Source organism: Pagrus major, chromosome 2, assembly GCF_040436345.1.
Source record: "Pagrus major chromosome 2, Pma_NU_1.0".
Classification (NCBI taxonomy): Eukaryota; Metazoa; Chordata; class Actinopteri; order Spariformes; family Sparidae; genus Pagrus; species Pagrus major.
In genome coordinates this window covers 17,480,705-17,507,886 of record NC_133216.1, presented here as the reverse complement: position 1 = coordinate 17,507,886, position 27,182 = coordinate 17,480,705, and the positions used below count along the sequence as shown (strand labels likewise).

The 27,182-nt window shown below is 41.0% G+C and overlaps 1 protein-coding gene across 1 annotated transcript; it reads right to left on the bottom strand.

Annotated features, from left to right (window-relative positions):
• Positions 1-5,682: 5,682 nt before the first annotated feature.
• Positions 5,683-26,125, bottom strand: gosr1 (golgi SNAP receptor complex member 1). The gene is made up of 9 exons (XM_073493565.1): positions 26,060-26,125; positions 25,502-25,610; positions 23,919-24,006; positions 23,050-23,157; positions 22,777-22,868; positions 16,332-16,406; positions 9,329-9,358; positions 6,801-6,883; positions 5,683-6,284 (listed from the first exon to the last, which is right to left on the bottom strand). The coding sequence occupies exons 1-9, from the start codon at positions 26,091-26,093 to the stop codon at positions 6,160-6,162; spliced, it is 744 nt and encodes a 247-aa protein (XP_073349666.1). The 5' UTR covers positions 26,094-26,125; the 3' UTR covers positions 5,683-6,159.
• Between the last annotated feature and the right edge of the window lie 1,057 nt (positions 26,126-27,182).

The following is a 27,182-nucleotide window of genomic DNA, read 5'->3' as shown; positions in this document are numbered from 1 at the left end:
TCTACGTGCGAGGACAACAGACGTCTGCGATGGGGCTCCTTTGGGAAAAAGAAGAACAGCCTCTGGGTTTGGACTTCAAACAGCTGCATATAATCCTCATATATTCCTTACTGAACCTCTTGCATTCAAAGCATATACAGCTACAAATATATTTGAAATATGGATATATGAATATAAATATATATAGATGTACATTTTCTAAAAACGTTTGTATGCCAAGTGGTGCTGGGTTTGTTAAGACTGTCACAGTGGCTGCTCCGTCAGCGTTACTAGTGGAAACTCAAGGGTTTGTGAAAAAGGGGGCAGGGAACACATTTTTAATTTTTGTTATTTATTATTATTTTTTCAAACTAAACAAAAAAAATCGAGACCAACTGCATGCCTGAATGTAGATAACCAAACTTCTGCCTTCGTTTTGACTGTTATTAGTTGTCTCTTTTCTTATCGAGGAGTCGGGGAGGCGAACAGGTTTGCACATGCGGGAGTGATTTGTGTACATGATGTGAGCCCAGCCACTGTAGAGCGTGGCCTTTATTGTCTTCAAAATCTCTTTGCCGTGTTCTGGCAGAGGCTGAAACGCATGCCAAACCTCCTACCATCTTTAAATTCCTATATTTCCTTTCACAAGTCCTGATTTAGTGGCTATCTCCCTTCATTTATATCATTTTCAATATTACCTTGTACTACCTTTCTACACCATAGCTCCCCATTCTTACATTGTTATACATGGACTGTTAGATGCCATTGTTTCACTAAATGTTTTTGTCCGCTCCTTGTACTGGTATGAAATGTATTTATATGGGAAAATATATATGCAATATGTACGCATGCTATGGGCCAAACGGGCTCACACACATTTATTTTTTTTGTAAATGAACAGGCCGGTGAGTTTGCGTTTGACTGAGTAACAACAGATAGCATTTAAACGATCTTTCTTTCAAATCCAAGCACGACAGATTGATGACACGGGACTGTTGTATTGACACATTACAGGCTACAAGCACAGGTGACGTCACTGTTAAGACCATGTAGCGTTGTTTGAATCCACAGCTTTTCTTTGGGTGTTTTTTTTGTCTTGTGCAAATCAGGAATCATTTGGACTAAGTTCCTTTTTTTTTTTAGTTCCAGTGGTTGTTTGTTAAAGGGCTCATACAAGAGGAGAAACACCAGCTAATTACGACTGATGAAGGATGAAATTTATCAAACTATGCAGCTAAAGTGATTCTTCCAAGTCCTAAACTGAACATCACTGCAATCATGTGAAATGTTAACACTGTATAGCACAATGTTCTGTGCAAAAAGGGGTTTTTATCAATTCCTTTCCGATTCATTGTTATACATTAAAAAAATAAATCACATTCTTTATCCAAACATCTGAAAGCAGCAAAATCCAAAGAGAACAAAACAAATGTTCCATTTCTGAAACTGGTGTTTAAGAGCCAACTGTTTCGCCTGTAAGCTCTGCTCTGTCAGTAAAACAGTTCAAACCTTCATTTCATTCCTGTATATTACTGTTTTCCTTTTCCAGTATACTGTATGTGCCAGTTTCACAGTCGTCTGTGTGGTGTACATTTTGCATGTCTGGAATAAATGTTACCATGCATGGTCCAAGTTTTGCCTTTTGATGTTGCTGTTTATGAGTTTGTTAGTTTGTGTGCTGACAGTCTCAAACAGGCAGAAATTAGTTAAAGGATAAGTTCACCCAAAAGTGAAAATTCAGCCATTATCTACTAACCCCCACGCAGATGGAATGGACCAACTATATTAATTTGGCAGCCATTTTCCTTCTGACATCACACAAAAATGTGAAGCTCAAATATCGTACCGCAGTGTTCTGGGGTGCAAGTCATATAAACACAGGCAATCTGACAAACTGTTATCATGTCACTGCTTCCGGATTGATTAGCAACTATAAGGACAATGGATTAACCCGGAGGGACATCTTTCGAGGTAAAACAAGTTTGTTTACCGATTAACTTCCAATAGACAACAATTGGTACAATTAGGAGAGGCCTAAATTAATTCACAAATACCAACAAACATCTTGGAGACATTTGTCTAAACCTGGAGGTGAAGCACCCAGGATGTAATCAAATGGTAATGTTAGCTACGAAGTTTTCGAATGCCAACATCGGCTAACAAATTACCCAACATTCGAGCTTCCCACCCTGAGCATGACGTTGGAGGAAAATGGCCTCCATGTAAAAAGTTATAGAGTACTTTTTGAACAGGCAACAGGTTTTGTAAAAAACTTATGGAGAATGTCCTCAATAATGCAAAATGGTAGTGGGCCAAAAAAAAAAGATCAAAATCAGTGCCTTTCACTTACCTCAGCATAATAGCTACACCTGTAAAATGTCTCCACATTTGTGAGTGTACTATTTAAGCGTAATGAGTGAATCACAGATTGATTTTACTCTCTGTTAAGGCTGCAGTCTGCAGCACTGTTGTATTGGATTACACTATATTGTACAGCTGTTGCTTTTATTATATCTGAACCATCTGCGTACAGCAGGTCCTGAGACACAAAACACCATTCATCATGGCCGCCACTACTATGGGTTACAGATGGCCTAGGGGGGGGGGGGGGAACAGGGGGAAATGAAGAATTCATGACAGATTTTGGCACTTTTAAAGCCAGCTCCCTCCACCTACACACTCTGCAGAGTAGTGGTCTGATGCAACACTTACAACACCACAATCCTTTAAGATTAAAAAAAAAGCCAAAAAAAAACAGCATCCTTTCTTCTTTGCAGTGCTTTTTCTAGCTGCCAATTTGCCAAGAAATGCTGTCTGTTTTGCTTAAAAACCAGAATACTTCAGACTCAGAAAGCCTTTTAACTCATCAATAATCACCTCCAGAGAAAAGTGATAGGAGGCCATCAGACGAGTGAAGCATCACAAAGCAGCATTACCAAACTCTGCTTAAAATAGCCATCTGATTTCTTCACAGAAACAGAGGACCAGGCGTTTCTCTTACATTTCAGCTGCTGCGAATAAACAGACTTTGTGCTTGTCAGGAGTCACTGTAGCGCGACCCCTCTAAGTGAGAGGATCTGGTGCTTAGTTCTGCCTGGGTGGCGCTCAGTTTGAGTGGCTGAAATATTCAAGAGTTCAACGCATCAGCACCTCTGCAGTCTAGTGCACAGCGTGTACTCATGTCCGGACCAAATTTAGACTTCAACCCAGGGTATCCCTCCTAAAGGAAGTGAGATATTTCAAGAAAAGACAACAAATAAAAATAGAGAACAGGCGAGTCCTTTAAAAAAAAAAAAACTTCCAGATAAGTTTACAGACAGTTTACAGAGACTGCAGTCTGCTAGGTTTTCTATGCTGTTTTTGTGAGGAAGGCATCAAACGGAGGGAATGAGGACAAGAAACCAAATTTATCCCCTTCAGTCCCTTGAAGTGCACTTATTATATTTGGATTCCAGTCGAGTAACAGCCTGACGCGGTGAGACAAAAACACATTGATGTTTCTCACACGGCCGCCTTGCTTTCACAGTCCCACACCCCCGCCAACAAAGTGAGACTTTAATCTAACGGGTCAAACTCAGTCTGCAATCATTCCCGTCTCACATGAGCGCTTTAGTTCCCACCTTCAAATGCACGTGTCGCTTTGTGTTCCAGGTGGACGGAAATGAAACAGAGGTTGATGGGCTCCGCATGGTACACTATACTAAGTGCAGAATGGTTAACTCCTTCAATAGCCCATTATCAAAGCAGTGTTTCCATTTATTTTCTATAGAGACCTACAAGTAGAGCACTGCTTTTGATTTCACCACTTTCATCCAAAATCCTTATTTCCAACCAATCCTTATTGGTTGCTACAAACGGGCTCATAAAAAACATCTGTTTTTTTGCCACAAACACGTCTTAAACCCGAGTACCATGTCATGACTGCCATTAAGGGATCCCATCAACAGTCTGCCAGTTAGTAGAACTGATGGAGCCTTTTGTGTAAGTGACCAAAGAAACACAAGCGAGATCTAAACACTCACACATTTGGCAGCTGATTTCATACACCGATCAGCCACAACATTGAGAGAAGTGAATAACATTGATGATCTTGTTACAATGCGATGCTCTGCTGGTAAACCTTGGGTCCTGGCGTTCATCTGGATGCTACTTGAACTCTGTTGCGGACCATTACATCCACATGAATATCAGGACCCAAGATTTCCCAGCAGAACATTGTACTGTCACAAAAGGAATTACTCACTCACAATCGTTGGTCCTTTTCATGTGATGGCTGATCTGTGTATTTTGCATTGTGCATTTCACTTGTCTGACAAAGATTACAGAGAAAGTTACTGGAAATGCTGGTATGAATGCAAAGAGGGCTGCAACTAATGATAACTTTAATTATCCATCCATCTGATGATTATTTTTGTTGATTAATCTTTGCTCGACAAACTGTCTAGGAATGTTGAGACGCTGCAAATGTTGGTGCGGAAATAACTTTCACCATTAATAAACGGAAAAAAGTTTCCAGGGGCACCCCAGTAGCTCAGTTGGTAGAGCATGCCACCCATGTACAGAGGCTTTGCCCTTGCTGCGGCAGCCCAGGGTTCGAGCCTGACCTGTGACCCTTTTCTGCATGTCACACCCTCCCTAACCCTAAAAAAAAAGTTGCCAGTTATTTTCCATTGATTGGTCACATTGCTTGACTCTACGGAAGCCCTAAAGGGCCATGCATTCATACATTTTATTTCCTCCGTTTTCCCGTGATAATGAGTAAATTTCATTTGTTTTCTCGAGATCTCGAGTTATTATCTCGAAATAACAACTGCCGTTTTCCCGAGATAACGGGATAATTTTCTCGAGATCTCGAGATAACGAAACTTTGTTTTCCCGAGATAACGATATAATTAATCCGAGATCTCGAGATAATGACTGTGATATGATAGGCCTGAGATTATGGAGACGCCCGGGACCTCGTAGCTGGTCAGCTATGTAGTTAACGGCGACATCAGGCTCACTTAGATTGCGCCGCCGATATAGCTGAAGCCTTGCTGTCTTTTTAGATTACGCACACTGATGTGTATATTATCTGTAATAGCAAGGCATAATGCTATTTCAGCCTGTGTCAGGCCTTGATTGAAAAGATATGTGACGCGGTGATCGATATGCTCCTGCTCCTCTGACATGGCTACACTGAATGATGTTTCCTGCAATGATTTTCGTTTTGTTTTCTCGAAATCTCAAATTATTTATATCGTTATCTCGGGAAAACAAAGTTTTGTTATCTCGAGATCTCGAGAAAATTATCCCGTTATCTCGGGACAACGGCAGTTGTTATTTCGAGATAATAACTCGAGATCTCGAGAAAACAAATGAAATTAACTCGTTATCACGGGAAAACGGAGGAAATAAAATGTATGAATGCATGGCCCTTTAGGGCTTCCGTATGACTCATTTCGAAATGCAAATTCAGTGAAAGCATGGTGCTGAGGAGGTTGAGGCAATGACCATAACCCACCATGTCCGTGGTTTGAATCCAGTCAGGGGCTTTTGTTTCATGTCATTCCCCGTCTCTCTCTCTCTCTCTCTCTCTCTCACTTCCTGTCACCTCACTGATGGAAGTGAGAAAGCTCGATACACTTTTGAACAGAGTTCAAGTCATATATTTCGAAATATAAAACAGTTTGAAATGTTAATTAGCTAGTAGTGTCACACACCTTTTTGCACATACTGATATGAATAATTTATTAATTCACATTTTACAGCCCACAATGAACAATCCGTCCCACGCCGTTAATTAAAAAGGACCATTCCACTAAAAATTCTTCCAACTGTGAAAAAAAATGATGCATCACACATTCTCAGTCTCTTCACACTTTCTTCAGTCTCTCTCCGAGTGAGTTATCAATATAATTGTTTAAAATCTTCTTTTACTTGTACTTCCGGTCTCCCTCTCCGTCGCTGGCAAAAGACTGCCCCACTACCAGCCCTCCATCTGTCCCGCCACTAAATACAAGTTCAGTAGTTCAAGTTGGCTGAAATTGTTCCCCGTCCAAGAACTAGACCAACTGAATGTCCTTCTGCTCGGGAGCCTCCAGGGTCCTCCAATCACTGAGCTCAGTCTCCTGGGGTTCCCCTTGCTACAAAAGAGCAGATCAGTCCCGCTCCTTTACAGATTTCACCAGGCCGATGCGTTCAGTGAAAAGCGTAGAGCAGGAGGAGAATGGTGCAGACGCCAATCACTGTGCCGAGGATGAGAGAGTCCCGTCTCTTTCGCAGGTTGATCCGTTGGATGAGATTGTTGATGGTCGGGAAACGGTCTAGGAAAGTCAAAAGTTAAGGAGGATCACAAATATTTAAATTCCTGAATTTCAAACCTGATTAGAAATAAATTAAGAAAAACAGCTCTTTATAGTTGCCTTTTTAGGATGGAAATCCAGTTCTAACGACCTAAAAACATCCCCCATTGGATAACAGGCATAAGAGGAGTAACAACTCTGAAACCATCAAAGCTGCAATACAAACATCCATGATTCCCCTGAAAGCATCCTCTATACGGTGCATTAAGGGGCTGCTCAAAACTTACAAATGTGTTGCATTCCATTCAAACTTTACTGAGACTTTTTGCTGCACAGTCAATATGTTATATTAGCTGTTATATTATTAACTGTTAGTTATATTATTAACACCGTCTCTATATTAAGGCTCATTTTGGTGTTTGACAGAGTTATATATGGTACATCCCCATGAATCTTAACAAGAATCATAGAAAAGCAATATGTGAGCATTGATTTCTGAAGGACCAGCAGGAACCCTTCAGCTCCCATAAAGGATACTGGCCAGCGTGTTGACCCTGCTTTGTATGGATTTCAGCAGGCCCCTCTGGGAGGTCATGTTCTCCTTGGTCGCCATGGCAATACTGTAGAAACAAAGAGAGAAATGAGTTGAGAGGTGACAACATATATATACCGCAAGTGGTCGCAGTCATTAGTACTGTAAAGTGCTTCTGAGTGCAAGGGGCTGCACAGATGATTAGAAATTCAATTCTACTGGGGGATGTTTTTGGAGAAACGAGCGTCCAGTTTAAAAAGGATAAGAGGTGAACCTAAAATTAAGACAGTCAGTTTCTTGACGGACGCTGCAGGAAAACATATCTGTGAAAACATATTTTGTCAGCCAAAAGTACATTACGAATTTTGAGGCAAAAATAGAAGATGGGGAGATAAGTACCTGCTGATATTTGATTTAAAATCAACTTAATCACTGTTAATAGTTGCATCTCACTGGAGCAAGTCCACAACTGCCAGTCAAATTTAACAATATGGGACTGTAGTAGACTTTAAACTGGGGCCGAAACTAACGATTATTTTTTTTATCAATTAATCAGTTCACTCACATCATTTCATCACAATATCCCAGAGTTTAAAGTGACATCTTACAATTGCTTTTTTTTGTCTAACAGTCCAAAATCCAAAGACTCTCTTACTGACAGAAAAGCAGCAGTTCCTCAAATTTAAGAAGCTGGAACCAGCAAATGTTTGACATTTTTGCCTGAAAAATGATTAATCGATTATCTAAATAGCTGGCAGCTAATTTTATTCCATTGTTGAACTATTCTAGGGTGATGTAAGTCATCCTATCATGAATCTCCTTGAGCTTTATAGGTGTCATACATTATTGTGCGCGAGTCTCCTCAGCTTGTAGAAGGAAGGTATAGAGTTGCTATGATATTGTACCTCTCTTGCTCTCAAACTTGGGCCTCAGCAACTTTTAGTGCAAGAAAGTGCAGCCGGGCAGTTGGCAGGGAAAGTTTCAGGCTCTGTTTGCCTTCTGTTACACACGATAATCAATAGCAGTTACTGAGCCCCCTTCTGAGCCCTTCACAGTAGCAGCATCTGAGGGAAGGAAATCCACTCAACAAAGTAAAAATAATGACTTAAGCTTGGTGTTAATTTGCTTAAATGGTACAGTAGTTTTTTTCTTCACTGCATGGAGCTTTTGAACAGCAGATGCAGCAGCAGTAAGAACCAGCCACAGGGGACAAACTCCACCCACCCCAGAGCGACGGAGCCCCAAAGGAGGCTGGTCAAAACAAGATAAATGAAATCCCCCATGGTTGTTTACTCTTTTTGCTGATGAGGAGCAAGCCTAGAGGGATTGTGTTTGTGTGCACCTGAATGCAGGTAAAGACAGAATTTGCACTGTGCAACTATAAGCGTATGTGGAGGGTGGGGTGTGTGGGTGAGGTCATGGCATCAGTCCGCAGTCTTGGCCTGTAGCAGTGTTTTGGGGATCATGTTCTCCTCAGTCAGGAAGAAACACTTTGCTGACTCCAGCAACCTCGACGCGCCTTTATCTCAATGTTAACTAGCTCATGAGAATCAGAGCTGGAGGATAAAGATTCCCCTTCACACACACAGCCAAAATGTATGTGATCAGTCCGTGATCGCTGTTTAAAAGTGACCTGGAGGAGTCGTCACAAGAAGTCGAGTAACCTGTCAAGTTGAAGTCAGTTTATTTATATAACCCCAAATCACAGATCATAGATCTGGATGGGTATAAAGCCAAGCTTGGTTGGGATGTCACAAAGCATCGTCAATCTTTTCAGAGACAAAATCCGTGAAAAATAACAGCCCTCACAGCTCCAAAGCTTGAACAATATCTCGGGGTGCACAGTTGCGGCAAGACTTTCAAAGACAAATTCCACCAATCAGGCCGCTGTGCAAGCCAGTCCCCAGGTAAGCACAGTTTACGAGATGCAAGGACTGGAAATGGAAAAGACAAAGAGTGGGACAGGACCAGTGGAGAGAGATGAGAGAGAGACAGACTGGAGGGAGGGAGGATAAACGCTAGCATCATATTTGTCATTTGCTCAGGGCTGAAGGGAGAGAAAGGGAGTAGTGAGAGGTGGAGGATACCTATAAATCAGTGAAGTGGGCGGATTTATTTTGGGCATCCCAGGTTGCAGACATTATTATGTGACCAGCACTTTTAAGGCTTTGATGTGCACGAACTCTGCCAGTTGAATCATGGGTACATTCAATGAGCAAAGGCATTGAAAAGTTCATTCATAAAAATTCACCTATAAATATGTACTCCGTATTTAAGAAAATATGTATTAATTGGTTTCCTTCCTCTTTTAGATTCTGGATGAATTTTAGATTTCATCAACTATTCTTAGGCGTTTCATCCTCCAACAATAAAAGATTTTGAATTTGTTGCAGCTCTGTTTGGCAACTCTTGTTATCAGGCTAGCTGCTGTTGAGGCAGGTTCAGCAGGTAGATACGACAAAGGGGGGGGGGGGCTGTCATGTATGCAAATATATGTCTTTCCATTATATGCAAGATACAAAGCAGGTCTTACCTTATTGTGTCATTCATCAGTCGGTCCGAACTATAAACAAGGAGCGGGAGATGGGAGTGGGATGAAAAAGAGAAAGAGAGGTTAGTTATTGACATGGGGCAGTGTAGCAAAAACATTGAATGGTAATAAAGAAATCTGTTCAGATTGATTCTAATCATGTCACTTGGTGAAACTGAGCCGGACCAAAGAACCGAATTAGATTTCATGAGACTAGATTTCCTTTTCTTCTCTCCATATTAATCTTATCAACTCCCACATAGTGACTGACCAACCAGTCTAACAGAAAACAGCCTATCATCATTTCAGTGTTCCTGCTATCATCAGTGTTTCATGTCCTTTGTTAAAAAAAAAAAAATGCTCAAACGTATATTTCGTGACTGTTACGTAATTTGTTCAGTGTATCCTCTCCTCCTGAATGATTCCCACAACAGTGAGGAGTCTGGATTAAGTAGACCCAGAGGATTCCACCTCAGAGATCCTGGAGCTTAATCTTCTGCATAACTGCATTAAAAAGGGAGTGTCAATTGCTGGCTTTTGTCCTACGGAGAATATTGGAAGGCACACAACCATCTGATGTTGTAACACCAGTTTTGTGTCTCGGGTTGCTCATAAACAACAATGCTCTCAGCAGCTTATCCCCTAATTGGAATCAATTTGGATAATGTTCCAGAGAACTAAAGGAAACCAAACAATCCAAACTGCAGGGATTGGGTTTCATAGCTCAACATCCATTCAACTCCACATCATTATAGTCATGCTCAATATGTGGTTTCTGTTTGGCTATTAGCGTTATGTATCCAAACAAAGTCAAAGGAAGAGAAGGAACTTTAATAAGTCAAACTTTACCCACACTAAACCTTTAGCTAAATCTTATTTTTATACCTTAACTTGCTCATCTAATCTTTAGAGAAACATGTACACATGAGTGTAAATGTGCTTATATTCAATGGGCTGACCTCTCTCTGCACTGCAGTTTTTTCTTTTTAAGTGAGGAGAAAACATACCATGAGGCTCTGCATGTGCACATGCATTGTTGCCAAGTGTGTGTGCTGAGCTAACAGTTTTTTAATCATCTAACAGATGCTGGGCAGCCCTCAGAGGAGTCTCAAAGATCCAGTTTATCAAGAACGATGAATTTGAAGAAGAAGAAAAGCAAGTAAATTATTACAGAAGGAGCACTGAAAAGTTCAAAAAGTAAAAATCTAAAAAGCAGATCAAGCTTTGCTTCAGGCAGGTCAAATATGAGAGCATCAGCACTACAAAAAAAATGTAATACCATAGAAATAAATTTGATTGTGGGACCTTGTCCCAGTCACTTATGTGGTCAAGTATTGACCAGCTGATCTCTCAGAGGACAGTCCATTTTCTGGGTTATATATTGATGTAATCACTTTGAAACAGGTCCAGCTAATGACCTGTAATGTTACAGTCCTTCTCTTTACTGGTAAGCTTAACAGGACTGACGTCAGCCAGTCAACATGGATGACTTTAATGCCTGTAATCGTGATCTAACCTGTTCTCGACCTCATTTCATTTGTCTACATTTAACATGGTCTCTGGAGAGGTTACAGGAGAGGTAGAAATGCCAGTAGAAAGGAGCACTACCTATAACACCACAGGAGAGTAGACGGACTGGACACTGAAAGGGTCAATGCACAGTCACAGTTGGAGCTGGACCACCCTCTGTTCTTGGATCATAGCTCTGCACACGAGCACCAAACTGCTATTGGCTGTGGTTTGGTGTATTATCTTTTATGTTGTTTGGTCACACTGAAACAGAATCATTTACTGGAATCAATTTATTTGGTGAAACGGGAAGCTAACTGGCTCAATATTCAGAATGAAGGCTGGCCGCCAAGTTCTGTACAAATGCCAAATACTGCAAGCATGGGTGAGCACAGCGGGAGTAGGACTCTGCAGGCTTACTGGCAAGCAATGCTCTTTATTTTTAGTTTTTAAACAACTGACATTTTGAAAATCTTACAACTCATGATGCTTATTTGATTATCAACTTAGGTAGAATTTGGTGAGAGGAAGGCCAGACAGCTACATGACACTGGTCTTAAATGATGGAAGGAAAAAGATGGTGGACAGACAAACGACTGACACAGAAAACTGAACCTTAACTGTCGGCCCACAGCGTCCATCTGATAAATCCTGAGCTGAACAGCAAAAGAGAGAGTGGCTGTGAGCTGAGGTGAGCCGTGATTCATGGAGTTTATATATGCAGGAATGAGACAGCGCAAAAGATTTATGCTTTGTTCCCTCCATCAACAAGCTGCTGCTGTGGCTGTGAGGTTGATTGTGCCATCACATTCATGTATATGTGGTTTGAGGGGGATCCTTCCATTTCCCCCGGTCAGTGGTGTTTTGCTGCAGACATAAAAATCGCTCATTAGCTCCGAGCTAATTGCCTTTCCCAGTGTGATGAATCAACCCATCCTGCCCACAAGCTTCAGTGCTCTCTCTTGCCATTCGCACATCGAAACGGGCCGACTACTTACAGCTCAAATGAAAGTGGCCATTTTTTGTTTGCATCAGAACTGCTACGCTACAAGCAGTGGTAAATTGGCATCATGGCGCTGGGAAATGACTCCAGATTAAGATTAATAGATAATCAAAATCGTAACTAATTTCTTTTCTGTTGAGTCATCAATTATCTCAAGTGGTATTCTGAAAAAACCTTTAGAGTAATGCTCTGTCAGGCGACTATAAGAATCCGCCAGGTAAACTGAACCATTAATTACTTTGCCAAGAAAACAGTCTTAGCAAATCTTGGCAATAGTCGCAGAAAGCAAACTGCATCAGCAAAGAGGAAAAAGGGTCACAAATCAAAGCTCAGAGCTGAACATATTGTGAGATTCACAGAAATTATATTTATAGTAACACTGCCATTCATCAACCTTTGATGCCAATTAATATCTATAAAACAAATTAAGAGAAAGAAGGCTAGAAACATGAACTAGGACTTTGGTAAATGCTGGGAATCTGTAGGAGCTACCAATTACTCCTCCATTTTCTTTTGTTTTTTACAGATCAGCTGATGGGGCCCGGCCAGCAGAGAAAAGCCTGTGGTAATGTGGAGCATTTTGTTGCTCCGACATGAACATTTTTTAAATGAGAAGCCCCCAAATAAAACGCCAAGCACCAAAAGTACGATGAGCACATAGCAGTAAGCAGCAAAACACTTCAAACCCACTGGACTCTTCTTTCACAACAAGGTGGCTATAAATGGTACACAATCTTAATTCGGATAATGTCTTGCTAAAATGCACTTGTGATAGATCATAATGGACTGATATATATGAGCGAGTCAGTGAAAATAGTTGATGCACTCGACAAAAGCTGCCTCGCTTAGGTGCTTAGGTCCATTTTCGAGCACTCATCTTGATAACCAGCTAGGAGCAAAGCACACAGATGAAAAATGCCTCAGACACTTTCATATTGTTGCGTAAACCTCCGACCGAACCTCTGAACTGAATCTGAACCGAACTGTGTGGATCCCTCTAGTGAGCCTAAGAGAGCAGGGCAGCACTTTACCCAGAATCCTCAGAGGTATCCTCTGCTGATTACATTAGCATATCAGGGAACTGGCAGCTCAGATGGAACTTCTCAAAGTGGGCAACAGGCCAGAGCAAACTAAAAGCAGGGGTCTCAAACTTGGGGACAAGGAGAGACGGAGAAATAATAAAGAGAGAGTAAAGAGGCCGTGGCATGTGGGGACTGTGGCAGGGAAGTAATTCGTTTGAAATGCTTGGAAAAAACTGCACCAAACACACGTACACTTCGTCGTTTTCATCCCTAGCATCGCTCCACTATGCACCACATTTAACAATACACTTCAAAGTTACAATGTAAGACATTTTGTTACAAATAAGACCTTGCAGAAAGGGAGGCAGATTGGAGAAGTGGGTAGGGTTATATTGGCCATCAGGGTTGTGGAAGTAAAAGTCCGAATTATTTTTCTTCTGTTACTGGCCATTTGAGCTTTTCAATCATCTGGAAGGGCAATAAACTGTTCTGGTTTTATCAAAGCTACTGAAATGAAAAAGTTCTGATTTGTTGGGAAAAACACATCAAAAAAGGTACAATTTGGTCCTTGTAGCAGTCTCTGGAAAATAATGGTTTTCAATAAATGCTCTTTTGTTCTTTGAAAATATTCTGGATGATGCCATTCTTCATGATTGCAATTAAGGGATATTCTGAACATGCTAGATGGGTAGGGCCCTTTTCCACTGTGAGGAGTAGCTTGACTAGGCTAAGAAGTATTGTTTCCAGAGGTGTGTCCAATTTGTACACACCTTAAGGCTTTTAGAGCTTAAAGCTGCATAACTACATAAAAAAGTCACAGGAAACTAGACTTTCAAGTAAGTATAACAGGGTCCAAGAGCATCACTAAAAAGGGGTTTCAACACCTGTGGTTTAACAGCAGGCGTTTGTATGCTCAGACAAAGTCCAAGTGTAAGACTCAGAGCCAAGAGGAAGAAGCAGGAACTGATCTTCCTGGTAAGTGTTGAACAAAGCATTTCCAGTTGGTGGCAAATAAACACAGACAGTAAGCACACGGCATCAAACTCAAGCAGATGTTCGTGAATGAGAGGTGTAAAGTTGCCTCGCTTCTCACCAACACCGATGCTGTGTCTCTGTTTGACAGGAAGTCCTATTCAGAGTGACCACTACCATTAGAGCTATTCCAACATGAACTTTTAATGGACCTGCCCTTCCCTCCCTCTAGTTTATTCATGAATGCTGACCTTTATGGCAGAGAGAGATGGAAAAACAGATACGCAACGATGGAGATAGAAAGGGATGAACTGAACTCACAGACAACTACAGCACCATCAACAATACTTATGGTAGCTCGAATAACTAAACAGCATGCATGGCAAAATCAGTGATCTGTGTTTTGAACTAGCTCCCAGCTACCTCCCATCCTACTAGGCTGCTGCTCTCCACCTAGTATTATCTCATCACGTAATGTGTAGGCAGGCGATACACAGGGTTTATCACTACCAGCAAAACTAGAGAGGCGACTATCTAAAAAATGAATCCCGGCATGTCCGTCTCATTAGGTTTTGTTAAGAATAAATGCAGGCTGGCAAGCACTCAACCCATAGCAGTCATTTGTAGATTAACTGGAAGGGACTTTGCTTTTTCCTTCATTGGAGAGCGATTAGTCTTAGCTGATCAGTTTGGCAATGCTGGACCCATCACTTGCCAATATATTATAGAGACAAACACACACACAAACCCTATACCGTACACTGTGCCGGTCATACATTATATTATCTACCCTAAAAGAAATGCAGAGACAGAACATTTTAATCCTCATGTAGGCTCCCTAGTCTAAGGTAAAAAGCCATGGGCAAAAACAGAGTTTAATCACAAGCTGAGCTGCAAAAGGATAACTCCACAGATAGCTCTCCATAACATGGTGTGAATATTAAATTAAAAAAGCATCTCAAACTCTTTCTATACCTGAACTGATCACATAAGCTCACAAGTGACAAGATACTCATAAAACTGTCTGTTGAAAAGAGAGCAGGAAGAGCAGTGTATCTCAAATCTAGAGTATCCACGCTCTGCCCTCAGTGAGACTTCAGATCATCGCTCTGGCCACTAACACATTTTAGCCCTTTTCTCTTAAGGCCCGCTTTCCTGTTTCATGGCTCTAATAGGATCAATCAAGCGTAACTCGATCCTCATCTCCACTCTCCCCTTTCCCAGTGTTCTGGGGAAGCCCTCTAATATGGGTTGTGGTTTAATAAGATAATGTCATTACCAATACCCTGATAAGTTGTGCTGGATTAGCACAAGGGCATGACTGCACTTGTGCTGCAAGTGGCCGCAGCTGCATATACAGCACTAGAACTTTGGCAAAATCACATCAGAGTTAAAAACTGCAGTGGGATTGCTGGGTTATTTTATTGTCGTGTTGTGTTTGTGTTTCTGAATGAACCCCCTGTCACTCCGTAAACATTAGGCAGGCCATGTCAGAGCAGGTTAAGCATGTTGCGAAATGAATTAAGAGGGCTTAATGGGGAATAATTGAGCCGTTATTCCTTTGAGGGGTTGAAACAGGAAGCAAACATTCAGCCGAGGAAACAATAAATCAGACTGCTTTGTATGTCCAAATTAGCAGATGGGATCACTGAACCTGAGTGACGTTAAAAGCTCTTTTGTGGTTTATTCCTGCTTTGGTTGAGTGTGTGTGCGACCTGCTGACATCCAATTTTACTTTGCACACAGGACGCCTCTCACACCTCTCACACACACAGGTACTCGCTTACAGATTTCACAAACTTTACCACCTCATGCTGTTCTGCAGTGCTTGAGAGTCAGCCAAATGATAGTAGGACACTAATGAGGTTGCTGGCAGATCTGGTTTTGACCTACTGTGTCAGTATGAAAAGTCTGCCAAACTTTACTTACAGCTTTAAGTTGCAGTTATGCAATGGAGTAGAAAAGTTGTATTAAGAATTTGCTTACTCGTTATCATGGGGCGCTCTCACCCTACAACACTGCCACTGCTGATATTTTTGAGGCATTAAATAAAGCACAAAACATTTTGGTCTCAACCAGCCAGGAAAGCACTCAAATCCGGTCTTCATTTTTCTTTATCTTGATATATATGACAAACTCTGGATTAACGAATGCAACGTCATGAAAAAGAGGCTGCCCATCTGCTGGAGAGTAAAAGCATAAAGAGATAAAGTGCCAAAGGATGCTAGAGCTCAACAAACAGGCTTCAGTGACAAGTGCTGTTCCAAATGGCTCTGCTGCACCATCAAGATCAGCTTTGATCAATGGAAAGCTGAGGGCACTGCTTTGCCAAGAAAGGCTGCATAGCTCTGGAAAAATAGCACCTATATTCTACTTTGATCTGCTGGGATTGATATACCGAAACTAACTAATAGACTTGGTCTGAGTGAATTACAAAGTTGGATTCTTTATCACTTCACAAAATCTTCAAATGTAGCAAAGACAGGTGAGGGGAACTTACTTTCTCAGGTGCTCATGCTCCTTTAGAAACAGCTCCGTTCTTCTGTTGTTGACCCCAGAGCCACTCTTGTATGTCCTGAAAAGGGAACCGGAATATAAGTTCAAAATTCAAGGGAGTTATGCAACAATATTTGAATAATGTGAAGCAACATTCAAAAACAGTGACAGTGCATCAATTCTCGGCATTCAGCGATGACAACGTTATGTCATCTTAGTCTATAAGAAAATATCTCACAACCATATATGAAGTGTTATTTCAGGGATCCTGGTAGACCAAGCTGACAGTTAACTGACAGCTGACAGCCTTGAGCCTGACCACTCGCTGTAGTTTTTGCAGTGAGACTAGCACTGATGATTCTCGCTGTTTCTAACAGTTGGTCAGAGAGAGAGCTGTCAAAAGTTTTCCATCGCCTTTTCTTTTCGTCATCCACAGACAGAGACCACAGGGTATACATGGTGGGCCAGTTTTATTCAGTGTGAGAAATGTCTGTCTAAAGCCCCCGACACACCAAACTGACATCAAAGAACTAGACTCCTGTGTCTCGCCCAAAAAGCTGCAATTGAACACATTGGAAAGACTGCAGTCGGCAGCCAACAAGCTTGTACGTTATGCACCTGAGTGATATACAATCTGTTGTTATAATTAAAATACTTTTTTTGACACCACTCTCACTAATATAGCCACTTCTAATTGTGAAAAAATTAAGGAGAAACCTCGCTAAATTGATGAAATCATGGATACTACAGCAACAGGCTCAAGGAGCTTTCCTTTTTCTTTTTGTTTCTCTTTCTGTGCACTGATCCGCTTTCCTGAACAGCCACTCACAGTGATTTCTGTCACTGATGAGCTGCCACTGATTCTACATGCTGAATTGGCCAAAAAGCCTCCGACAAGGGCTGTCCAGTGCCATCTTGAGTCACTGATGCTCAAGATGGCAGAAAATGCCCAACAGCCGACCGTTGGCCTGGTGTGCCAGGGCCGTTAGTCTACAAAAGCTCTTTGAAGACGCCCACCTATGGTCAAGATGTGAATTTCCATCCCACATAACATTCAGGACCAAAAGGTCTAGCTCACTTTAATGGTGTGCGGGAGCTTTGCTGATTCACAAAAACTGCAAACACACGTGGCCTACAGCTCTTTAACCAACAATATCACCAAGGCTACTACTTCTTTTATTATTCCATGCGATATTTAATCTGATCGACTGACAAAAAGCACTCGCTAAACTGCTATGTAGACCAACTTTTATTAAATAGCAGTCGGTGCTAATACCACTGCATTCCCACTGTGTGCCTTACAGTAAAAGCCTTTTTGTGGTTCACCAATGGAAAGCAGTAGCAGGAAATATTCAGTTTGCATTAGCAGCAACTTAACGCAACAACAGTATGGTTGTCGTGGAGCGGATCGGAGAACAGACTGCTATTGGATGGTTGAGAGAGAGAAAAGGATGGTGGGAGTGGAACGAACCACCTCACATTACACAGCAGCTTAAAAAGCATTTAGGGCATTTAGCAGACGCTTTTGTCCAAAGCAACTTACAGTAAATCATACATACATTCATACACTGATGGCAGTGGCTGCCATGCAAGGTGCCGACCAGCACATCAGGAGCAGTTTGGGGTTCAGTATCTTGCCCAAGGACACTTTGACAAGCAGACCAGGGGAATCGAACCAGCGACCTTCCGATAACAAGACGCTGGCTCTACCCCTGAGCCACAGCCACAGCCACTGCAATAGCAAGCCTTTAAAAAATGCTGCCTTCTCAATGGTCACCCGCAACTTGGAAGGAAAGATATGGTCATCTTGTTCCCAAGCAGGGTGAACCAGCCTGGTTCTCCCCTGCTATGAGGCAGCAATGGACATAAAATCACAGCTTGACCTCCTCATGTAAAAATGGTTCAGATTGGGTGTGTGGAAGGTGAGAACGGTAAAAAAACTATTAATTTTGTTCACTATGGCTTACGATTGTTCATCCACATATCGACAGTACCATACAATCTCAGGTTTATAAAAGGAGCAGTAACAGTGTGCTCTATCTGGTAGCAAAGCAGTCAAAGTGAATGGTTGGGCTGTTACACCATTCACACAGCGAACACATCACATCCATTCTCTTTTGCTAGATGCAGCTCGAGCTATCAGCATCCCTGAGCAGCCGACTCCTGCTGCTGCTCTCCTGGGTTTCTGGTCATTTAACACAGCCCCACCCTCCTGTTGGGCGAGAGCGAGATAAAGGGCAGGGGAGGGATAACATAAGAGTATGCACGCCTCTATACCATAAACACTCTACCCCACCCAGCTATCTGGGAGCAGTCTACGAACAAATGTGCCTGCTCATCTCCAGTGCGCCATCTGAAGCTGTTTAATGGAAATACTTTATTGAGTATATTAATATACTTATGATATTAATAATATTTATAATTCAATACCACAGGGAGAAACTGACACGGCACTGAGGGCATTACATTTTTGATTTTTATTTGGGATAAACACAACAAGGCTTGTGTCGTGTGCCTGTATTTACTTCTGTAGGAAGCAGGGCTATGTGGGCAATGCAGCAGCGCAGGAGAAGGGGAAAGCACAGTACTAGTACTTGTGTATCAATACTGCAGAAAATGAGTATTGACACTGTTTCAAAAATTCTGAATGTATTGATATGTCGATATTTTTGACAACACTATGCCACGGTGGCTGCCTCGAGCTCAAGCTGAGCGCCCCACCACCAGCAGTGCTGATGCCTTCGTGGGGCTAGAACTGCCTGTACTGACAGCCAGCTTCATCACTCCAGCAAGGCTTTTTAAAAGGGCACCAATGTAAATCACAGGCGAGCTGTCACTTTTGTTGCTGACATTTAGAATCAAAGCATGAGCAGCGGGAGCGTTCGGTCTGCGCTCAGCTCTGCTCCGTTCTGCTGTTATGAATGGTGCTGCCGTTAGTGTGTGTGTGCGCATGAGAAGATGTTTTGCTGACAGTGTCTGCGAGCACACTGAAAGATATTGATACACTGTTTGATAAAATGTCATACTGCTCATTTAAAATGAGTGTGATATTTCTTTTAATCAGTATGGATTTTTTTGTGTGTGTGCGTGCAATATAAACAACACGAATACACATAAAAATGTACAGTGAGCAGCGTCCTGGTGAGGATTACTCCATGCCCAAGATCTCTACTGCCCTCTACCTGACAAAAGGGACAAAAGGCTCAGCTGCTGCAGGAACATCCATCACTGGATCAATGGCAGGAAAGCTGACAAATTTTACAGCAAACTGAACCTGACATTTTGCTTAATCTGCAATACATTACATTTAAAGAGAAATTAGTCTCAAAATGATCCACAAATGAAAAATACTATTTAAAAATGTGTACAACAGTTTTGTCACACATCATCACTTGAATAAATTAATATTTTACCCACAGATGTTTTACTTTAACGTCAGAGGTGTGATCATTTTTGCTTTCAAAAGCTTACCGTGTGTACGATTGTCTAATAATATTTCTAACATTCTTTTGTATTTATTATTTGGTGTGTGCACGAATTGCCTGGTACACACAAATCATGTTACATTTGCATGTGGAGTTTTTAGACATTTTTCTTGTCTCAAGAGCTCCAAATGCATGCTGCATTTAAGTGCTGGTGGAAAACTGGGACATCTGGGCTTTCTGTGAATTCATGTGTAAATTCAAGTGGGAAACTTGGCCCATCACCGAACGCATATTTTGTCAAGTATTAGTGGCAGGTGTATTTGCCACTGTGCTCTGTAGAGTAGCCTATAAATGTACATGGTTTATATATTTGTTCATGTTGCTTGGTGTTTGTGTGAGATCGGAACACACTTTCACCCAGAATTACGTGTAAATAGTCGTACACATTTGGAAATCTTAATTATCGTTTAGGGATCATTTTGAGACATTTCTCTCCATATAAAACTATATAAAACATTTATATCTTTTATTATGGAGCTGTTGTTGTTTTGAGGCAAATTCTAAAGTTTCAGACTGTACTTTAAGTCGTCTAGAAAATATTTGTAGTTTACGTTTTTCTACAATGCATTTTTTTCCTGACCCTACTAAGTAAACTTGGATAAAACTGCGATCACTGACTTTCTCTGTGTGCTCCTCAGATCAGAAGAGAAGGGTGTTTGTGGTAACAAGTATGGTCGCAGTCCATCACAGTCGAGGCAGTTCAACAGATCGAGTCTTAAAAAAACAATAAGCTAGCCTTCCAGCTGTGCAGGATATGGCTGCGTTGATACATTCATAAGTCCTATCTTATCACTCTCCCATGCTCCACCAGCAAAGGTCAACGAAGGAGGTTAGGCGCTCTCTTGTAAAGTATGACAATGTCTCATCACACTGCGCCATAACAGCAGCAGTTGTAATTCCTCTACCTGTGAGCTCAGACGGTTCCCTCATTAGCAGCCCCTGGGCACATTAGTCATCGTTAGGCCGCACAGGGTCAACAACACTGGCTCATTTCTATGCATTGAATTCATTAGCACTGAGCCTATTAGTAGGGTCAGTGTCACTCCTTAGCAATGTGATTTAATGAGAAGATTGAGCGAACTGTTGCATGTGTTGCCAAACTCGTGGGATGTTACTAAATGAGCAGATACACAGTTAAGATTTGATTGCTTGTGTGCAGCTGCGACTACAAATTATCATTAGGTAATGGCTCGGTGTTGCATCAATATTGAAATATATAATAAATATACATTTTAAAATAGGTTAACACAACTTTGTTCATTTACACATAAAGACAGAAAGCTGTTGAGGGGAGAAGTGGTGTTCACAGGACTATCTGTACATGCCTCTGTATGTACATGTGCTCTCATCAAGTCTCTAGGAGCAGTTGTTCTTGGATTTAGCAACACAGTTTAACAGATTGATTTAATACAGAAGTGACACGAACGATTACACTGTTGTAGACCGGAACTAAACAGCTTTTCAGGGTCTGTGTCATGAGCGGAGTAAGTTTGCTAATAATCAGCTTCTTGCCTTAAACTGATAATAGACAACTTTTTTGCTTATCTTATCATTCTGGAGTAAATATTGATTGCACCGTGTGATGGCTGTAGAAAAATGACACCATCTGCCTATAGATTGGTTCCCTATAAGCATCGCTTTCACTATGCTATTCTGTCTGCCACCAGGCTGGATTTTTCCCAGAAAACGAAGGTCGAATCATGGCTCAAAAGGAAGCGCGTCTGCTATTGCACAGCCAAAACAGGAAGACAGTTTTGCCAGGTTGCTATCCCCAGGTATCTGTGGAACAACTGGAATAACTGTGGAAACTATACTGCTTAAGAAGGCGAAGAGGGAGAGTGACAGAAACCAGGGTAAAACACGAGTGAACAGACGGACATTCACTCGATAGAGAGCGCTGGTGTCCCTCGCTGATACTGTATGTGTTTCCTCTTACCAACGGGACGTGAGACAGTTCAAAACTAACATTGTTTCTACTAGATTAGTCCGTAACTAAACCTGGCAAGGCGTTTTACTGCCTTTTCACAGTGCTGAGAACTGAGATTTCTGGTCAAATTGGGATTCTTATGGTTTCAGCTCTGGCTTAACAGTCCCTGTCAGCTGACATAAAACACATCAGTATTTACTGGTACACCAGCGTGGGAAAGTTGCCACGGTCTCCAGATTTAAAAACTCTATTATACTGCAATACACAGAGAGATTTACCTAGCGGTGAAATGCTCAGTCAGCATTTTGTGAACTCGTTTGGCATGCGCTCAAATGCAACAGATGCTCATTTACATGTAAACGTCCTGCAGCGCAGGTTTTACTTGAGAGCTTAATGAGAAAGATTATGATATAAAGTGAGCGTAAGGCCTATGGAACATGTGTGACTGTGTGATTCATCCTGGGACTATTTGCATACTAGCTGGATGGAGGGGGATCAATAGGAATCTTGCAGTGCTCACTGTCTGCTGTGTCTTAAAGATCAATAAGCCATTACAAAAAGAAAAAAAAAAAACAGCACGAGTCATGGTCTGTGGGAGCCTCCATCTCATTTCAATACACTCACTCACGACCGAGCCAATCTGAGGAGAGGACACACTTTCTCAATACAAGGCCAAATACCCCATGAATCTTCTGAGGTTTTAATGGCCGACATTTTTCAAGAGCGTGCCAGGTAGAAGTCAAGGTTCAACTATCCCTCCAAGGAATAAGGTCTACAACACAGAGGTAGTGTGAATAATGTTCGGAAGGTTTAATTCCTCCAAAGCCACGAAGTAATGCATCATATGACAATATCATTTGTTTTGTATGCAGCACCATGTACAGTCTCAAGTGAGCGAGACAGTAAGACACTGTGTGCTGGCTCTGACCGCCAATTTACTGTATCTTCACCAGTCAATAGATTTAATAAGTTATTAATAGAATGACAATGACCATATTGCCGTAACTGTAAACCAGGTTCTGTGATTGTGTACTCACTCAATGTCTTTCCTGACAGACCCAAGCAGGTCTTCCCTTTCACGGATGGCCAGGAAGTTGCCTTTGGTTTTGTGGAATTCATGTGTGTAATCCTGCGTAGAACCAAATGAAACACCAACAGGGTAAAATGGAGAAGTTATGATCTGCATTTAATTTAGTGAAGTTAATTTACGGAATACTTTATCCAAACTGGTGTTTTAAAGAGAACAAAAAATGTAAAGTATATAAAGAGTTTAGAAAATGACGAGAATTGAGAAGAATAAGCGGGCAAACCTGTAGGATGTCTCTGTGTCTCTGGAGCGTGTGCATGAGTGCAGCATTGAGAGAAGCTGTGCCCGGGGTGTTGGTGTACTCCGCCATCTTGTCATTCACTGCAGTCAGCTGACAGAAATGGAAAATTAATGCATGGAAATATCGACAGGAAAGACATCAGGGAAACCAGAAGATCAGCACATGAGTTAAAGATCCGGACAGAATCCCATTAAAATATGCTGCATATGTAAAAACACAACATGTGTCAATTCAAGAATAAACACATTATACTACATGTCTTTCATGCTGAATATCTAAATGATGCAACACATTACAGGGAGGAACTCATACTGCCATTTTGTGATCAGAATTGCACAATTTTGAGATATGAGATAGCTGTCGTTTTTGACATATTTCCTGTGATTAGTTGTTTGGTCTAAAAAAAATTCAGAAAATTCAGAAAAATATCGATCAGTGTTTCCCAAAGCCCAAGATGACATCCTTAAATGTCTTGTTTTGTCCACAGTTATTCAGTTTACTGTCATAGAGGAGGAAGGAAACCAGAAAATATTCACATTTAAGAAGTTGAAATCAGAGAATTTTGACTTTATCTCTTAAAAGCTAACTTTTAATTATAATGAATCAATTATGAAAATAGTTGGAGTCTCTCTGAACTGCCCTTTGAAGAATGACAAAGTTTATGCGTGTTGAGCTCAATCAAATACATTTAAGCCTTCTGGGGTCCAATGCAAACCATGTGGAGAAGTGGAGCTTGCAGTCTGCTCTTTACACGATGAAAGACAAGAGACTTGGCATAAATCCAATGCTGTTCTTATTACAGTCTTTTCGCTGGCCTTTCACGGCCCACTGGCCCATGAGAATTTACTTACTTTGGCCAGCAGCTGTTCAATCTCCACCGACATGGTGTCAAACATCCTGTCCTGGGTAGAGTTGTTGAGCAGTGGGGTGGTGTCTGACCTTGAGGAGGAGAAATAAAGAATGGAGTGCAATCAGACAACTTAAAGTTTTTTGTTTGTACTCATTTTTGTAATGTTAGAAAAGGAAATCTTTTACAGGTTTCTTGTGTCTAAATATTACAAAAATATACTGGCACTGATCTGAGTTGTTTACAGATTTAATGACACACTGACAAAATTAATCTTGTGCACTTCTAACAGTGAAAACATTTTTAACAGTAGTGACGTCCAAAACAAAATCATATATTACAAAATAATCTTGGACTTGAAATTTGTCACAAATATATATTATATATTTTAGTAATGTTCATGAAAAATTTAAAATTCTTCATTAAAACTATCCACAAAACAACCAAAGACATTCCTCTGGGAAACTTACACTACTCCCTCCACACACACATCTTACTGACATTTTTTGTTTAAATTACATGTGTTACATGTGATGGTGAAGTGAATGTTCTATGTAAGGATGCATCAGTAGAAATGCACACTGGTTCTGGTTCTGGTTCAAACCAGCACCATTTGGCAACAAACAATCTTTCAGATGCCTACTTCTGGTCAAATCATTTCAAGAATCAAAACTTAAAGGTGTCCTCAAAGCTCACAAGTAGTGGCTTCAGTACTGATAGGGTTACAATAATAAGATCTCCATAAGGAAGTTCCCCCTCACTTCCCTCCTTCCTAGGATATTACAGCTAGTGAACAAAAGCCTTGGAGTATGGATTATATGTATTGTTCATATAAACTTCCTTCCTGTAGCCAACACTTTCCTGTGCTGACAAGCTTCCACCCACATACCCAAGCCCTCTGTCCACTACAACTTAGAGCAAGTTTGTACTTTCATGATTCTTGAGATTGTTACATAAATGCTGGAATAGTTTTTGTTGTGCGATTGTGACCAAACAAAAGAGTTTTTGACTTTGGTTAAATGTTAGTTAGGCATTCTTCTCTAACACAAACAAGAAGGACTTATATTGCTTAGGGCTGCTGCAAACACTTTTTCATTATCAGTTCTTCTGGCAAATATTTTCTTGAAAATCATTTGGCTTCAAGGAATCATTGATTTCCAGAACAAAGGTTACCTCATAAAAAACAAACAAAAAGACATTCAGTTGACTGTCATATTTGACAAAGAAAAGCAGGAAATACCTACATTTGAGAAGATTAAATCAGAAATGATGGAATGATTAATCTATTATCAAAAAGTAAGAGAATTTCCTGTTGTCTGACTAATCAATTATTCCACAATTGGTCAGATAAAAAAGATTACTTTAATCACCACATCAAGGGAACACAACCTATCATTCCCAACCAGGTGCCTTTGTTTACCTAGTAGTAGTCAGAGGCAGTTTGACTTGCTGAGTGTACTTAGACTGGTTGGTAAAATCCAGTCAGGCTACCTCTGCCTTACTACTTCTACATATCCCATCACCTGCATGATCTATACAGACTTTCGCTTTAGGCGGTGGTTGACTCTACAGAAAAGTTGATCTTACGTGTCTCGACGTCCATCCCTGGAGCTGCTGTAGCTGGTGCACAGTTTACTGAAGGAGACCAACTTCAGGTCAAGTTCATTCTCCAACTGTCTGGCCTGCTTCCGCAGATCTGTAACACAATCACACAGAAAGAAAAAAAAACTTTTAAGTTTGTTGCCAAACCCAATGGCAAGATATTAAGGTTACAGCAACGTTTCTTAACTTGTACCGTCGGCTGAACAAGCTAACTTGCTAAACATTACATCAACCGAGGAGAAAATGAGGAAAATGGTTTATACAAATTACCATCTAATGAGTGTAAGAGCTGACACAATGGACTCTAAGTGTGTCTACTTGACAACCCGTTTAGAGAGGTGTCACAGATTTAACAGCTTAGGGAACAACGTTAACATACATGTTAGCTAGCTAGTCGCTGTAGCGACACGTATGTGTTTAAACTGTGGGTGTTATATGCGCCGACAACGACACCGGAAAATTAACTGTGACATTATGAATACTGTACTAGACGCTGTGGCAAACACTGTTTACTGTAAATAGAGTCCATTTTTACTCACTTACCTTCCCAATAGTTGCTGCTTCCTATTCCTGCCATCTTTGTTATTCTGGGACGTCACCCAGTTCCGGGTTGTGTCTTACGTCAGTGGAAGACGTCAACTCACGCACTAAAGTCAGCTGTGGAGGCTTGTCGCCCTCAGCTGAGCCTGTCAGGCACAACACCAGCCAGGCTCACCATGCACCAGCTACACGTATATAAACAGCGCCACCTAGAGGCTTTCACATTAAGTTTCAACAATTACAGTTATGTTTATTTGTTTAGTTTAAAGCAAATTATTGAATGCATGCACAATATATTATTTATGTTTCAATTGTGTGATTTTATGTTATTTTTGTACTGTAAAACTAGCAAGAGCAATGTTAAAAGGTTTAATATATCAATTTTGCAGCAGTTTTGCAGCAGTTTTCTTAAAATCAATCATTCTTTTATATTTTAATGCTAGTATTCTTGTGTATGCGTGAGTTATAAGCACACACACACACCACTATCCAGTTGGTCTGATAAACGTCATCATTTTATTAATGAATGTCGACAAGTTGTTTAAATGTTTCAAGCTGAAATGGTGTTCTACAGTGTGTTAACTTTTGTTATATTTGTACGATTGTGAGTCAATGCATCATGTCTTCCCTGTATGGAAAGGGGGAGCCAGGGATTGACGACCTGTTTAACCTGTTTAGCCATCACCCCCATGCCCAAGTTATTAAAAATAACAAGAAGTGGTGAACAAATAAGCTGAATTAAAACTTATTTCAATTAATAATGCTACAGACACATCATAAACTTTCTCTTGTTGCTATCCTTTCATAGAACATTATTGTAGTTGTATTCATTTTTTGTTCCACATAGCGACACATTCAATCATCTAAAAAGATATTCATAAACATACTGTACAGTGCAAAACAAAACAAAGTGGATAGAGGGTCTCTTCAACATATACTTGTGATCCGTCATTGCTATAGCAGTGTTTTTTCTGAACTTATCTGCCAAGGAAGGTGAAATTCAAAATGGAAGAAAGGCCACATTGCGGACAAATGATGCCTTTATTACCTTATATGGCTTTGTCACACTACCTGTCGTTTAACTAGTATGTGTTACATTCCTGGAGTCTCAAACCCTGTGAGGAGC